Raw genomic sequence first — 16,063 nt, forward strand, 5'->3', positions numbered from 1 at the left:
ATGCAGGGCTGACTGTAGTTGGAGCCTCAGCTGGTGGTTGGCACAATGGGGAAATATATATATATCTTGAGAAACAATGAGAGTAATGTGTCTGTATAAATATTTTATATTTCATTAACTGTTTTAGAATTAAAATTGGGGCTTCAGGCTCAAGACATTAGTGGATCTTACTTATTAGACTGCATCTTGTTCTCTTCCTCTGGAGATTTTTAAACAGAGTCTGGATGGCCATCTGCCAGAGGGTACTTAATTGTGTCTTCCTGCATGGCAGAATTGAATTGGACTGGATGCCCTTTGAGGTCTGTTCCAATACTAGGATTCTATGATTTTATAGATAGATAGATAGATAGATAGATAGATAGATAGATAGATAGATTGCTTTGAGATGTCTATAAGTCACAGCTCCAGAATGAGAGCTATTTTAAATTGAACAAACACTAAAAATTGCTAACCTCATAGCTTTTAAAAATCATGTTCACTTTTCTGCACCTCCCAAATGATTGTTTGTTTAATGATTTTTCTAGCCTGTCTCTTCCAAAAAATAAAATTGGCTTTCGATACCATAGACCATGGTATCCTTCTGGGGCGCCTGGCAGAGGTGGGGATTGGGGGCACTGCACTCCAGTGGTTCCGTTCCTACCTCTCCGGGAGGTCCCAGATGGTGCAGCTAGGAGACGTGTGCTCTGATGAGAGGCCCCTTAAAACTGGGGTCCCTCAAGGAGCCATTCTGTCTCCCATGCTATTTAACATTTACATGAAACCGCTGGGAGAGATCATCCGGAGTCATGGGGCGCGGGGTTATCAGTACGCTGATGACACCCAAATTATTTTCTCTATGTCTCCGACTGATGCAGTGACCGGGGATGGAGTCTCTCCTCTCGTGGCCTGTCTAGAGTCAGTAATGGGCTGGATGAGGGAAAACCGACTCAAATTGAATCCAGAGAAAACGGAGGTACTAGTGATAGGCTCCCCTGGTCCAGGAATGGCGGTGGTTCCACCTGTCCTGAACGGGGTCACGCTCCCTGTGAAGGACTCCGTGCGCAGTCTGGGGGTGCTTCTTGACTCGTCGCTTCACCTGACTGCTCAGGTGAATGCCACGGTCAAGAGCACCTGTTATCAGCTTCGGCTGATTCGCCAGCTGCGCCCATACCTGGCCCAGAGGGACCTAGAAACTGTTGTACATGCTCTGGTAACTTCGAGACTGGATTTCTGCAATGTACTCTACATGGGGCAACCCTTATACCAAACTCGGAAGCTGCAAATGGTGCAGAATATGGCAGCCCGGCTGGTCACTGGTGCTTCCAGGACCAGCCATATAACACCGGTTTTGAAAGACCTCCACTGGCTGCCCATTCGCTTCCGAGCCCAATATAAGGCGTTGGTAATTACCTATAAAGCCCTAAATGGCTTGGGCCCGGGATACCTGAAGAACCGCCTCTCCCCATACATTCCGCCTCGCACCCTCAGAACGTCTGGGCAGCAATTACTGAAGGTGCCTGGGGCTAGGTTGGCCTCCACTACACGGAGGTCATTCTCCACAGCTGCCCCAGCCCTTTGGAATACGCTGCCCACCGAGCTCCGCTCGTCTACCACCCTGGCCCAATTCAGGAAGGATTTAAAGACCTTCCTGTTCCAACAGGCATTCCCCGAATAAAATCCTGTGGGCCTCCCTCCTCTTCCGTGGCCAAGAGGTTGGGCTATGGGGCTTTTGTTGGTTATTTTTCTGTATAATTATTGTATTGCATTTTAACTCTTAATGTGTATATTGATTGTATTTTAATCCATGCTGTAAGCCGCCCTGATTTCTAGAAGGGCGGGATATAAATAAAAATTTTATTTATTATTATTATTATTTATTAAAATAAAATCCAAAGTGGCTGCTTACAGCACTTTGGAAATTGTTCTCTAGGCCTCTGCTGTTCTCTCTGCTTGGCTCCATCCAACGGCAGATGGTGACATGGCTGTTCTCTCCTCAATGCCCAGCAAGAGATGGGATCTTTTTAAAAGGAAGACGAGGAGCCTGAGAAATTGGACTATGAGGGCTTTTCTCACTTTGTTTTTCCTCCTGTGCTTAGTGTGTTTAGAGGCACACACCTTGCTAGATCTGAAAGAAAAGAAAAACTGAAGGCAGCAGATATTTAGCCCAAAGGGTTGTGCACCACCTCAGGATTGAACTTCCTCCCTTTTGGCTCCCTCACCCATGGCTTTTTCAGCCTAAAAGGAGTTAGTGGGGTTTGCTTTTCCTCTCCATCACAGGACTGTTTCATTTCCAAAGCTGGAGGCATTGCCACTAATTGTTGACTGGGACGAAAGTAGGATGAATGCAGTGGTGCCTCAGACCAGGGTTTCCCAATCCCTGCAGGATTACTGCAAGTAGTCCATTAGCATGCCTGGCTCAAGGGGTGGGAATACACAAGTGTGACTTTTGCTTCTTACAAGGGAAAACATTTGAGTTCCTGATTTTCTACAATGCTTGCTTCTGTTGACCTTTTGTATTCAACCTTTTGCTCTTAAATCCCTGGGAAACATAGAAGTTCCTTTTGCCAAGTCTGCCTTAAAATATTGGAAAGAATCATCCAGGTGTGCTTGTTTTTCCCATTCACCGAATGGTCCTTTACTCTGCCCACAGGTGGTCAGAATTGGCATCAGTAACTGCTGAGCCAGGCTTCTCTGTTTGATGCACAAAGAATGATTCTCTACATAACCCTGATATAGGGGACAGTACAGGATTAGGACTGAGTTAATACATTATTTTTGGGGGGACATCTGTTTCTAAAAAACTTTATTTTATTACTGTAGTGTAAAAGGTTGAATTTATTTGATAATGTCTATTAAAATCTGCTCTTGGAATATTAAAGGCTTAAATGCCATTCATAAAAGAAGATGTATATTTCATTATTTGGAGAAAAAACGTTTTGATATATTATGTCTGCAGGAAACCAAAATAAAGCAGAAGGATGTGAAATACCTAAGAAATTGGAAGTTAGGACAATTATTCAGCTCAAATAATGAGAAGAAAAAAGGTGGAATCTCCCTATATGTTCAAAGTAAAATACTGGCCAAAGAGTGCTTTAAAGATCCAGAAGGTCATTATGTTGGGGTAAAAATCAAAATACAAGAAAAGGAAATCCTGATAGTCGGTGTTTATTCTCCCACAAAAAATCAAACGGCATTTTACAAAAAACTAAAAAAGAAAGTAGAAGATCAACAAATCGCCAATGTCTTGATGGCAGGAGACTGGAACGGTGTAATTAAACCAATTCGAGATAGGAAATTTCACAAAAAAATTTTTAAAAACCCAAGGGAAACTTCCGAACTCCTTTTTTAGTTTATACGAACAATTGGGCTTGGAAGATGTGTGGACTAAACTATATGATCAAGCACCAGGGTACACATTCTTTTCGGCGCAATACAACTCCGCATCTCGTATTGACATGTTTCTAATCACTAACAATTTAGAGAAAATGTTGGATAACATGAGCATACTTCCGAAAACAGAATCAGATCATAAATCAATACTACTAGAACTAAAAACAAAAAGAAACGAATACAATTGGAGATTAAACGATAACACTTTAACAGATGATACTTTCTTAGAAGAGTTAAAGGCTCAAATAAAATTATTTTTTCAAGACAATTTTAATTTGGAGACAAAAAGTAAAGTAATATGGGATACTTCTAAAGCTTTTGTACGGGGGCTTTTAATAAAACGTGGAGCTTATCTGAAGAAATTAAGGAACGAAAAACAACTAAAAATAGAGGAGAAAATACAGCAAAAAGAACAATAACTAATGCAAAATCCAACTTCAAAAAAAATAATGACACAACTGGAAGCTTTACGAAAACAACTAAAAATTGATCTAACTAGAGAAGTGGGAAAAAACATGAAAATAGCTAAACAAAAAAGGTTTGAGAATGCTAACAAAAACAGAAAATGGTTGGCACAGAAACTGAAGCAAAATCGGAGAAGAAATCAAATAGAAAAGATATGTGTAAATAAGGAAATTATAACAACACAAGAAGATATAAAACAAGAATTCGTACGCTTTTATGCTAATCTATACGGGAAAACCCCAACCTCAGAAGGAAGGGAAAATCTTATAAGAGAAAACATTAGCATACAAAAATGGAAGGAAATACCGAAACAAGTTCAGGATAGACTAAATGAAGAATTTACAGAAGATGAGATAAGAAAAGCAATAAGAAATCTGAAGTTGAATAAATTACCGGGTCCAGATGGGTTTACTGCAATTTATTATAAAAAATTAGTAGATGTGTTAATAATACCTTTAAAGGACATGTTGAATAAGATTGAGATGGAGGGCATCCCTGACTCCTGGACAATAAATGATATAACACTTATCCCAAAAGAAGACAAAGACAGTACTTCGGTAGAGAACTACAGACCAATCTCTCTACTTAACATAGATTATAAAATCTATGCGTATATTCTGGCAGAGCGACTGAAGAAAGTGTTAATAAACCAAATAGATCAAGATCAATCCGGTTTTCTGCCCGCAAGACATCTAAAGCAGAACATCAGAACTGTACTAAATCTAGTTGAATTCTTTGAAAAAAACATTCAAAGGAAGCTCGGAATGTTCTTCATTGATGCATACAAGGCTTTTGACAGCCTAAACTGGGACTACATGCTGAGGACTCTACAAAACCTCGGAGTGGGAGAGAGATATTTAAGTTGGATAAAAAGCATATATACCAGCCAAACTGCGAGACTAATAATTAACGGAGAGCGAACGCAACAATTTAACATTCGAAGGGGAACAAGACAGGGATGCCCACTGTCTCCTTTATTGTTTATAACTGTAATGGAAGATTTAAACAACAGGATTAGAAAAGACACAGAAATTCTCGGTGTGAAAATTAAGAAATTTGAGTTCAAACTAAAAACATATGCAGACGACCTAGTGGTATTTTTAGAAAACCCAAACTCGTGCATACATAAAGTAATAGAGGTCATTGAGAATTTCGGATTAGTTTCCGGACTCAAAATAAACGTGCAAAAATCTGTTATAATAACAAAAAATCTATCACCCAAAGAGGAGAGTGAATTACAGATCATTACAAATTGTAAGGTCGTAAAAAGAACTAAATACTTAGGTATCTGGATATCAAACAGAAATATTGATTTATTTGAAAATAATTACAATCGTATTTGGAAGAAAATAAGACAGGACCTTCAGAAATGGTCAAAACTAAACCTCTCCTTCTCTGGAAGAATTGCCGCCATCAAAATGACTGTTCTACCCAGGCTTAACTATCTGTTTACCAATATCCCAATAATCTCTAATTTGAAAAAACTTGAAGAGTGGAACAAGGAAATAAGGAAATTCATATGGGCAGGAAAAAAACCTCGGGTTAAATGGAAAACATTAATTGATCTCAACATGAATGGAGGATTTGACCTGCCAGACTTACAAATATATTTCGAAGCAAATTGCCTTACTTGGGCAAGGGAATGGGTAAACTTGACAGATGAAAAACTGCTTGCTTTAGAAGGCTTTAATAACCGCTATGGCTGGCATGCCTATTTATGGTACGACAAACATAAAGTTAACAGGGAGTTTGAACATCATTTTGTGCGAAAAGCAATTCTTAATGTTTGGCTCAAGGTAAAACATCTCTTTTATGTTAAAATACCAGGATGGGTTTCACGCCACGAGGCGTTTTGTAATAGAACTCAGATCTCCAGTTGGCTGAGGTATGAAGATCAACTCTCAAAAGATAACTTGAATAACTTCATGTTTAAGAAACTAGAGAACATTAAGAACATGGATATCCAAAAGCATTGGTTTCTTTATCAACAATTAGCAGAAAGATTTAAAAATGACTCTCTAATGGAAAAAATTTGAAATTAAAAATACTGAATTGGATATCGTGCTACGAAAAGAACAAAAGAAATTAACATCTAAATTTTATAAAGTTTTGCTACAAAGGAAAGTGGAAGAAAATGTGATAAAGGACTCGATGATACAGTGGGCCAGAGATCTAGGGAAGACAATTGAACTGAAAAGCTGGCACTACGCCAGAGAAAAAACACGAAAGTTCACTGCTTGTCAAAATCTACGAGAAAACTACCAAAAAATGGAGTCAAGATGGTACCTGACGCCTGTCAGACTTGCTAAAATTCATAGGGACAGCAGTAGTCAATATTGGAAGTGTGCAAATACAAAAGGCTCCTGGTTCCATGTATGGTGGGAATGCCCCAAGGTAAAGAAATACTGGAGCCAAATTCATGCATGCATAACTAAAAGTCTTGGGATAAATTTCAGTTTGACTCCTGAAATTTATTTGCTTAACATGACTAATAGAATCCCTTGGGAAACAGAGAAAAAACATTGGCGTAAAATCCTATACATGGTCTCAGCCGGGAGGTTATTGCTGGCACAATATTGGAAAAGCAGTGAAATACCATCAATAGACGAGTGGCTACTGAAGATATTCGACATGATGGAAATGGACAGATTAACTAGAATTATTCAGGGAATAGAGGAGGAAGAAGTGGAAAGGGAATGGGAGTCACTAAAAAACTTTTGTGATGACAGATGGAAAGGCATGTAAATCATCGCGTATTTAATTGATATTATTAAGCAACCTCATTTAACAAATAGAAAATAGGGTGTTATAATATAAGTAAGCAAATGTATAGACTGGAGTAATAGAAGAAACATGAAGTGCTATAAGGTAACTATTATATGGAGAGTAATAAACACAGAGGCAAATGTTGTACAACAGGAAGTTTATTTGTCATCAAGATTTTTGAAGATACAGGATCATTATATGTAATAGTTCTGAGTTGAGATGCTTCCGATTAATTTATGTTGATCGTGTTGAATGTTGTATATCTTCATATTTTAAGCAATAAAATTATATTAAAAAAAAAGAATGATTCTCTACACCAATCCCTCCCTAAAGATTAATTCTCCCTTTCTTTATCCAATCTCTTGTCTAGAAGTCAGAAAGGCCACGATCTTCTCTTAAGGAGTTATATATTGCAGCAAATTCACCTCACTGAGCATTACAGCTTTAATTTTCTTGCTTCTGCAGCTGTGCTTCAGGGTGTGATTTCAGCCATGAGTCCAGACTGCATTTCCCCTAGTTCTGTGTACTTTGTTACAGCTTAGTGTATTGGACCACTGGATCATGCCAAGTAGAAAAGATGGATTATTCCCCCGCGTCTGTAGATTTTCTTTCTATTTGCTAGACAGCTCTTTTGTTGCACAGTAACGCTTGGATTTATCACCAGGGTCTGAACCCTGTTGTAATCCTGCCTCGATCCGCAGGGAGAGACAGGAAATATAAATAAATCATATTATTATTATTATTATTATTATTATTATAAAATATATGAAATAGACACTATTGCTTAGACAATAGTATCTGGTCTTAAGGAGAAGGGTGAACCCAATTAGTTACATGGTTCTCAGGTGAATCTATTTCCCATCTTCTTCCAGACAGAGATGGATGGCACCACTCTCTGGTTCATGGTCTGATGAATAAAAGAGAGAATTCAGTAATAAGGAAAACTCTAATTCAAACAATAGACCACTGTATCACAAAGTTCTGTTTGTCCTTTGTAACAAACTCTTCCTTCATAGAATCGTAGAGTTGGAAGAGACCACAAGGGCCATCCATTCCAACCCCCTGCAATGCAGAAACTCGCAATCAAAGTATCCCTGACAGATGGCTATCCAACCTCTGTTTAAAGACTTCCAAGGAGGAAGATTCCACTACACTCCAAGAGAGTGTGTTAAACTGTCGAACAGCCCTTACTGTCAGGAGGTTCCTTCTAATGTTCAGATGGAATCTCTTTTTCTGTAGCTTGCATCCATTGTTCTGGGTCCTGTTCTCTGCAGCAGCAGAAAACAAGCTTGGTCCCTCCTCAATATGACATCCCTTCAAATACTTAAACAGGGCTATCATATCACCTCTTAACTTTCTCTTCTCCAGGCTAAACATCCCCAGCTCCCTAAGTCGTTCCTCATAAGACATGGTTTCCAGACCCTTCACCATTTTAGTTGCCCTCCTTTGGAAACGCTTCCTTGCCCCCTAACTTTTCAAAACTCATTAATCTTACAAATTCCATAAAAGTTTTCTTATGTTCTTGTTCATTTGCATAGGCCTGCAGATGTGTCTGGTGTCTTCCAATAATAATTATAAGGCTTGCCAAGCTGGGAGAGAAAGGAATCATTCTTGGCTGCTTTACATGTTTGAATCCCAGCAGGACATACTGTAAGAATGCAGATAGCTCTGGCGGCTGTTTCACATGTCCAGGAAACCCAAGAGAATTGTTTTGACAGCATGTCCTTATTAAAATAGCAGCTGTTCCTGCTTTACTATGATGTGTTTGGAGTTTGCCATGGACCTGGGCTGATGCTTATACCTTTCTGTTTTTTTTCCAGGGGACTCTGTGTGGATGCACTCATTGAACTCTCTGATGAAAATGCTGACTGGAAGCTTAGCTTCAATGAATTCTTGAAGTGCCTCAATCCAGCCTTCAACCCACCTGAAAAAAGTAGGAACTCCTTGCCAGCACAAAGATGGAGTGGGGCCCCAAAAGAGTACATTGAATGGACTGATCTTGGGCTAGAAGTAAATAGAAACTTGCCGCAAACATCCTACCCATTTTTACCATTCTTTCCTTGACAGTAGCTAGCCTGTAGGCTGCTCCAGCACTGACATTGTGCGATAAGCCATTTGTGTTGCATGAAGTCATACATTTCCTGATTCATCCCAAAGAAGATCATTCTCTGATCTTTATCACGGGTTATGGGGAAACGACTGTAATAACAGGTGGGCTGAAATAATGAAGTGGCAGGTCAGGAAAAAAATTAAATTGGAACATGATTAGGTGTAATTCCAAATCTATGTTCATTCCATGTACATTCAAGCCACATTTCTTTCTTTGTGCTTTTTCCAGAATGTGCCCTGGAGGACGAAACATATGAAGATGGAGCAGAAACCCAAGTGGAGTGTAACAGATGTGTTTGTGCTTGTGGGAACTGGGTGTGTACTGCCATGACCTGTCAAGGTATGCCCAACAGGAAGGACCTATGTTGTTTTTAAAAGAAACATGTTCCTTGAGGAAAGAAATGTGTTATCTTGTCCATGGATATTTGTTCCAAGCAATTCCTCAAGCTTCTGTTGAAAAAAGAAAATGCAAATAAAAATGAAAGAGGAGAGGGAGGAAATGCAGTATAAAGGGTGCAAGGCAACATGGGTCCAAAACACACTGCAGAAATAATCCAGTTTGAGACTATTTTAATTGCCCTGGCTCAATGTTAGGAAATTATTGGAATTGTAGTTTTGTGAGACACTTAGCCTTTTCCGTCAGAGAGCTCTGGTGCCACAAGAAACTACAATTCCCAGGATTCCCTAGCACTGAGCCAGGGCAGTTAAAGCGGTGTCGAATTGGATTCTTCCTGCAATGTGTTTTGGACCATGGTTTCCCTAAAAGTGGATCATGCCAGACAGAATTTTATTTATACTGAGAGGAGATAACTGATTTTGGAGGAGAAGGGGAGTGCAAGTATTTCTGCTTTAGTAAAGTGTTCAGTAAAATATTGTATTGGTTTTTACTCAAAATTGAAAATATTGTTATTTCCCTCAGGAAGAACCATTGTGATGGTTCTTGATGGTTCAGTGGTCAGAAATGACCCACCAGGAATGAACCAAAGTGAAAGACACAGATGAACAGCCTGTCATCATGTCATTTATCCACACAAGCAGTTGTGTTGGAGGAGGTGAAGGAGGGAAGCAGTTCATGTGTTTGTTTGGACCCATTGCTGGGCATGGGGAAGGAGGAGAATGTGGATGGATTTGAAGGTCCATCTCTCTGCATCTGAAGCAGGCAGGACAGAAGCTCCAGCTTTGGTGGCCAGGAGGGGGTGCCACACAGTGACAGTGAGCTCTCTAATTTGCAAGCCTGCAGGGGACTGTTTCCTTGGTTCAGTTTAGCATTCGCATCTATTCAGCATCACTTGAATGCTCCTGTGCTATGGCACTGCCAGAACCCAAGCTCCTTTTTGATAGCATCTATTTTTGAGCAAGTAGAGTCCCTTTTCCTCTTACTGGTCCTTTTCTGAGGAGAAGAATCCAAGCCTTTGTATATTTCAGTGTGAATTTCTTTAGTCTTGTAACCATTCCTGCTGCCTTTGAGTCTCACTAAAGATCTGGAATGCATAAACTGGTGATTTTCCTTTTATTTGTCAAGTTTTTAAAGCAGTGGAAATCCTTCACCTCTTTCTCTGTGACTGACCTCTCAGTTTTCCCACTATCTGCATTTGAAAGAGACTGGTTTAAAGGTATGGCAGAATGCCATGAGTATTTGTCTTACAGACATCAGAGAGAATTTTAAGTGATTGTAGGAACTGTGGGCAATTAGCAGTGAACAGAAACAAGATGCTATAGTCTGAGCTGAAACTGAAGATCTTTGGGATTAGGAGGGCTATATGAATGGTTTCAAGACAGGCTGAAAGGGATTGTTTGCAACATACGTTTGCAACTATATTGATTTTTTTAAAGAAAAGAGGACTTTAGCCTGATTAGTGTATAGTAGAATGCTCACAATCCTGTACTTTAAAAAATAAATAATTTGTGCAACATTTGAAAAGAGCATGTTGCTGTTTTCAACAAGTAGTTTAAGTGATAGGAGGCAGAGAAGACAATTCATATAGAAGGCACTTGACCCAACATCAAACCTTGGCAGCTTGTTGGAATTCAGATTGGTTACGGGGAAGCCATGGTGATCTATTATGTTTCCTTTACATTTTTATGGTACTTTTAATATGCAGTGATACACAACCCTAAAGTCTGTATGGTCCTGCTGCATCACTTGTGTTGCTATGTCAACAGTTTTGAGCCATCTCAGGTGCTTGGATGAGAGGTGGAGACATAAAGGTTTAAAATAAAATGAATAAATAGGCTTCTTCCCTTATTAGCAAAAGTGCTATGTATTTGTCTCATCAACTGTAGGCATAGCAAGGGAATAATAATAATAATAAAATAATAATAATAAAATGTATTTGTTAACCGCTTTTCCAATGATCAAAGCGGTGTACAACACAAATTACAATAACAGGAAGACATGAGAATAAAAATTGCAATACACATAAAACTTCAATAAAACATTACAAATTACCAATAAAACCTTCACAGTATACACAATATAACAAATCCAACTAGCAAATGTGGACACTGATACATTCATATTGGGGGGGGGGGTAGTCAGATGTTATTAGAGACATCAGGGAAAGCTTGCTCAAACAGAAAGGTCTTAAGCCTCTTTTTGAAGAGATCTAGAGAGGGGGTGGAACGGAGCTTCTTGAGGAGGATGTTCCAGTTCCTAGGGGCAGAGATAGAGAAAGCCCTTTGCGAGGTAGATGCATATCTCGCCTTTGGAACTTTCAACAATTTCTTCCTCGCTGATCTGAGTGTGCGGGGCGGATTATATGGGGAGAGGCGGTCCTCCAAGTACCCTGGGCCCAAGCCATTTAGGGCTTTATAGGTTATAAGCAACTCCTTGTATTGTGCCCGGAAGCGAACAGGCAGCCAATGAAGATCGTACAAAATCGGTGTTATATGGTCGGCCTTGGAACAATCAGTGACCAATCTGGCTGCCATGTTTTGCACCAACTGAAGCTTCCGGGTTTGGTACAAGGGTTGCCCCATGTAGAGTGCATTACAGAAATCCAAACGAGAAGTTACCAGAGTGTGTACCACCGTTTCAAGGTCCCCCCTGGCCCAGGTAGGGTCGCAGCTGGCGTATCAGCCGAAGCTGATAACAAGTACTCCTGACTGTCGCATCCACCTGAGATGTAAGGTGGAGCGACGAGTCCAGGAGCACCCCCAGGCTGCGAACTGAGTCCTTCACGGGGAGCGTGACCCCATTCAGGACAGGTGGACAAATTACCTTTCCCGGGCCCGGGGAACCTATCATAAGTACTTCCGTTTTCTCTGGATTCAAGCTGAGTCTGTTCTCCCTCATCCAGCCCATTACTGACTCCAGACAGGCATCTAGAGGAGAGATGCCATCCCTGGTCACTGTATCAGTCGGAGACACAGAGAAACATATTTGGGTGTCATCAGCATACTGATAACACCGTGCCCCGTGTCTCCGGATGATCTCTCCCAGCAGCCTCATGTAAATGTTAAATAGCATGGGGGACAGAATGGCTCCTTGAGGGACACCAGATGTTAGTGCCCTCTTATTGGAGCACGCGTCCCCCAGCTGCACCATCTGGAATCTGCCCGAGAGGTAGGAACGGAACCACTGGAGCGCAGTGCCCCCAATTCCCAACTCCCTCAGGCGATCCAGAAGGATACCATGGTCAATGGTATCGAATGCCGCTGAGATGTCCAAGAGCACCAACAGGGACACAGCAGGGAATAGCAAGGGTTTTATGTCAGGAGTCTTGAAGCAACGTTTCTGAGTTTTAAGCAGACTAGTAGTAGCAGTGTGGGATGGTATACAGAAATAATCACAACCCATATTCTTCCTCTTTGTTGGCCTTTAGCCTCTAAATGTTTCTACCTTTTTGCTAAAAGATCCTACAACCAATATTAAATTTGAAGTGGTATAATAAATTGATAAGACTTTTACCTTATTCCTTTGCTTGAAACCTCTTAACAAAACTGCCAGCTTATGATTGTTGCGAACTCTTGCTGTCTTCATAGGTAAGATTGAGAAGGTGTCTTCTCAAGAGCAGCATGAGGGAGATACGATGACTGAAGAAGAGCTGGCCAGATACGTTCAGGAGCTGCAAAAGCATCAGGTTAGAAATCAGTTATAAGGTTTACTACTTATTATTTCTGAAATTTTGAGATGTTGTGAGATTTTGTAGTTATTTGACACCATACCTTGTTGGCTTCTGAGAATAATTATGGGTATGTCATGTCTCAGGATATCGTTATATTTAAGAACTCACCTGATCACCACAGGTAACAAGGTATTCAAACCAGAGGATTGCAGGTTGACAAGCAAGCTGGCAAAACAGGTGCTCTACAAGCTTGCTTGGTAGAAAGCAACATACTATTAACTAGCCTGCTAAAAACTAATAACCTACATTTGCTTGGTGGCCAGACAGGATAAAATTTACCCTTTGTGTATAAAAGCCTTTTAAAAGACCTGGGATAATGCCCAGTTTCTACTGTTGATTATTCCAAATCTCACCCATGATGGGATCAGTGGATGTATTTTGTATATCCTGCACTTACTTCACTTTCACTACTATAGTCGGCCCTTCTTATACACAGATTTTTTATACATGGATTCAAGCAGTCACAGTTTGAAAATGTTCAAAAAAAAGTATAAATTTCAAATATCAAACCTTGACTTTCCATTTTTATAAGGGATACCATTTGGTATGTCATTATATTTAACAGGACCTGAGCATCCACGGATTTTGTTATCCACGGGGGATCTTGGAACCAAACCCCAGTGGATAACAAGGGTCCACTGCATTATGAGAGAAAGATGAAAATATCCCTCACATGCTGTAGGTTATATTTCAGAGGAAGGAGCTGGTGAAACCACCTCTTGAGTATTTCTTGCATAAGAAAACATTATGAAGTTCATGGGGTTGCCATAAATTGACAGGTGACTTGGGGACACATACATATATAGATAGATGCGTAATTAAGCTATATGTCTTCACAAAGTGAAAAAAATTATGCAAGCACCTAACACTGAAATTCTGAAACCTTCACATATTTTTTTTCCAGATTGACAGGCAGGAATTCTCTTAAAGAAAAATAGCAACCATGTCTTCTAGTTTTTACGGTGTGTGTGTGTGTGTGTGTATGGGATCAACCAGAAATGTGGAGATTTCCCATCTGTAACCATACTGTCATGGCACCAACTTATGAAATCACAAAGAAAGCATCTAAAAACTTACTTACTTACTTACTTACTTACTTACTTCCATCCTAGGAGACATCCAAGAAGATCAAGCAAATGGCCACCAAAGAGATGTAAGAAGAGCTTACCATTGAAGCTGTCCCAAAGGCCGGGTGTGTTTCCTGACTCACCCACCAGTGTTCCTTCAGTGCTGATTTCAATATGCAAATGTGTTTAGGACTTATGGCTCAGTCACAGATATTTTCATTCTGTAGCATTGAGAGGAGGGCAAAGAAAAGATGGGTTCTTTTGACGTTTAAAAGAAACCCTTCCTGTATGATGGTTTCTACAGTGAGGATAAGGATTTGCACTAATGGGGATTAGGGAGGGCAGCAAACCATTCCATCTCTGGGTCTCTTGGAGGAGGCATCACCACTGACCATGGTCTCTGTGGGACTTTATGCTGATAGAATCACAGAATCATGGAAGAGACCCAAAGGCAATCCAGTCCACCCCCTTCTGCCATGCGGGAACATACAATCAAAGCACACCCAACAGATGGGCATCCAGCCTTTTTTAAGAACCTCCAAAGAAGCAGACTCCACCACTCTCCAAGGCAGTGTATTCCACTGTCGAAGAGCTCTTAGTGTCAGGAAGTTCTTCCTAATGTTGAGGTGGAATCTTTTTTGATGTTGATGTGGGATATTGCCCAGTTAATCTCCCCTATAGCCTACAGTCATCCACATAAGTGGAGGAACATAAGCAGCAAGGGTCTGTGATGGAGCAATCCATGGCATATTATTATGCCCCATTGTGACATCTGGTTTTCCCCTTTTTACACAGACACCCTTGCACCACCCTCCTTTCTCTCTGCCACAGAATCTGTGGTCCTTTTCCTTGTGGGTGTGGATGATGCTTTCATAGTAAATGCAGGTCAAGCTGACCCTCTGTGCCAGAAGCCAGATCACCCCAGTGCATTGTGAGTCCCAAAGTGACCTCATTTTCTTTCCCCCTCTCTTTGCAAAGGTGCTACAATATATTTTCTTATCACACTGTTACACTGAGTCTTTTTAATTATCGACTTTTAACTGAGCATTTTGTATCTTTGATTTATAGATATTGTTTTATAGTTACTGAAAAAAATGCTGTACTTCTGGGGTCATGCTTTGTATTATAGCTGCATGTATCAAAGAAGTAAAACCAATGCAGCCTCAAGGGCACCCAAAACATTCGGGACGATTCTGGATTTAATTTTTCAGAGTCCCTTATGGTAAAAAGCCATGGTTTGTGTATGACTAGAGCAAAAAAGAGTTTTCAGAGGAGACTGCCAGTTTCCTCCCCACACAGGATAATTCTTTCAAAGATGGGAGATAATCCTTAGGCTTCACTTTAGAAGAGTTGAGATTCTGTCCTGTTAAATGAAGAGAAGGAAGCAGAAGTATTTGTCCAATGCATTGTTAGATTCTCCCTGTGCTCTTAGATTGAATTGTTTTCCCTCTTAATTCTGCAAACAATTTTGGATACTGCAGCCACTATGATGAATTAATTCCTGGTGTTTCGGTTTGTGGCACTGCTACTGTAATTTCCAAAGTGGACTAGAAACAGTGGGAATTTGCAAGATGATGCAAAACTTTTAGCAGCCCTTATTCCATGCAGGGAGAGAACAGAATTAGTCACCAAGAAATGCCAGGAAAATTCTGAAGCCTGTTGTTATGTCTTGGTGTAAGATCAGTCTGATCCATGCTGTTTTAAGAATTTTGGCAATAAAATAAGGGGACTCAATCTCCTCTCATTGATATGACAAATACGAAAAGCCTTTTTGTTCTTTCAGTGTATGCTTCAGTGGAATATTGGATTTTGAAGGAAATTTCAATATGAGAAATTGTTAATTCAAATAAATAGTCTAATCCTTCCAAGTCCCACTGGATTCTGATGACACCACCAAGGTCAGTGGGACTTAATTCCAAGAAAGTGATGATGGTATTAAAAGTTTTCTCTCCCCCCCCCCCCCCCTATAAACAAAATGCTATTAGGGAGTGTTGGAATGCAAGTTGCCTTCTAGAAAATTTTTAGCCTTTTTACACCTTCACCACAGAGTTGTTTTCCCTCTTAATTCTGCAAACAATTTGGATACTGCAGCCACTATGATGAGTTAATTCCTGGTACTTCTGTTTGTGGCACTGCTACTGTAATTTCCAAAGTGGATTA

The 16,063-nt window shown here is 40.3% G+C and overlaps 1 protein-coding gene across 1 annotated transcript in view; it reads left to right on the forward strand.

Annotated features, from left to right (window-relative positions):
• LOC149323137 (follistatin-related protein 1-like) overlaps window positions 1-15,815 on the forward strand; it is a 65,493-nt gene extending 49,678 nt beyond the window's left edge. Inside the window, exons 8-11 of the mRNA XM_089487789.1 lie at window positions 8,421-8,533; window positions 8,939-9,049; window positions 12,694-12,791; window positions 13,949-15,815. Of these exons, the coding sequence (XP_089343915.1) occupies window positions 8,421-8,533; window positions 8,939-9,049; window positions 12,694-12,791; window positions 13,949-13,993 (367 nt within the window). The 3' untranslated portion in view covers window positions 13,994-15,815. The remainder of the gene's footprint in view (window positions 1-8,420; window positions 8,534-8,938; window positions 9,050-12,693; window positions 12,792-13,948) is intronic.
• Window positions 15,816-16,063: the final 248 nt, after the last annotated feature.

Source organism: Sceloporus occidentalis, unplaced genomic scaffold (assembly GCF_023333645.1).
Source record: "Sceloporus occidentalis isolate IW3139 unplaced genomic scaffold, rSceOcc1.0.p SCAF_1, whole genome shotgun sequence".
In the NCBI taxonomy this organism is placed as follows: domain Eukaryota; kingdom Metazoa; phylum Chordata; class Lepidosauria; order Squamata; family Phrynosomatidae; genus Sceloporus; species Sceloporus occidentalis.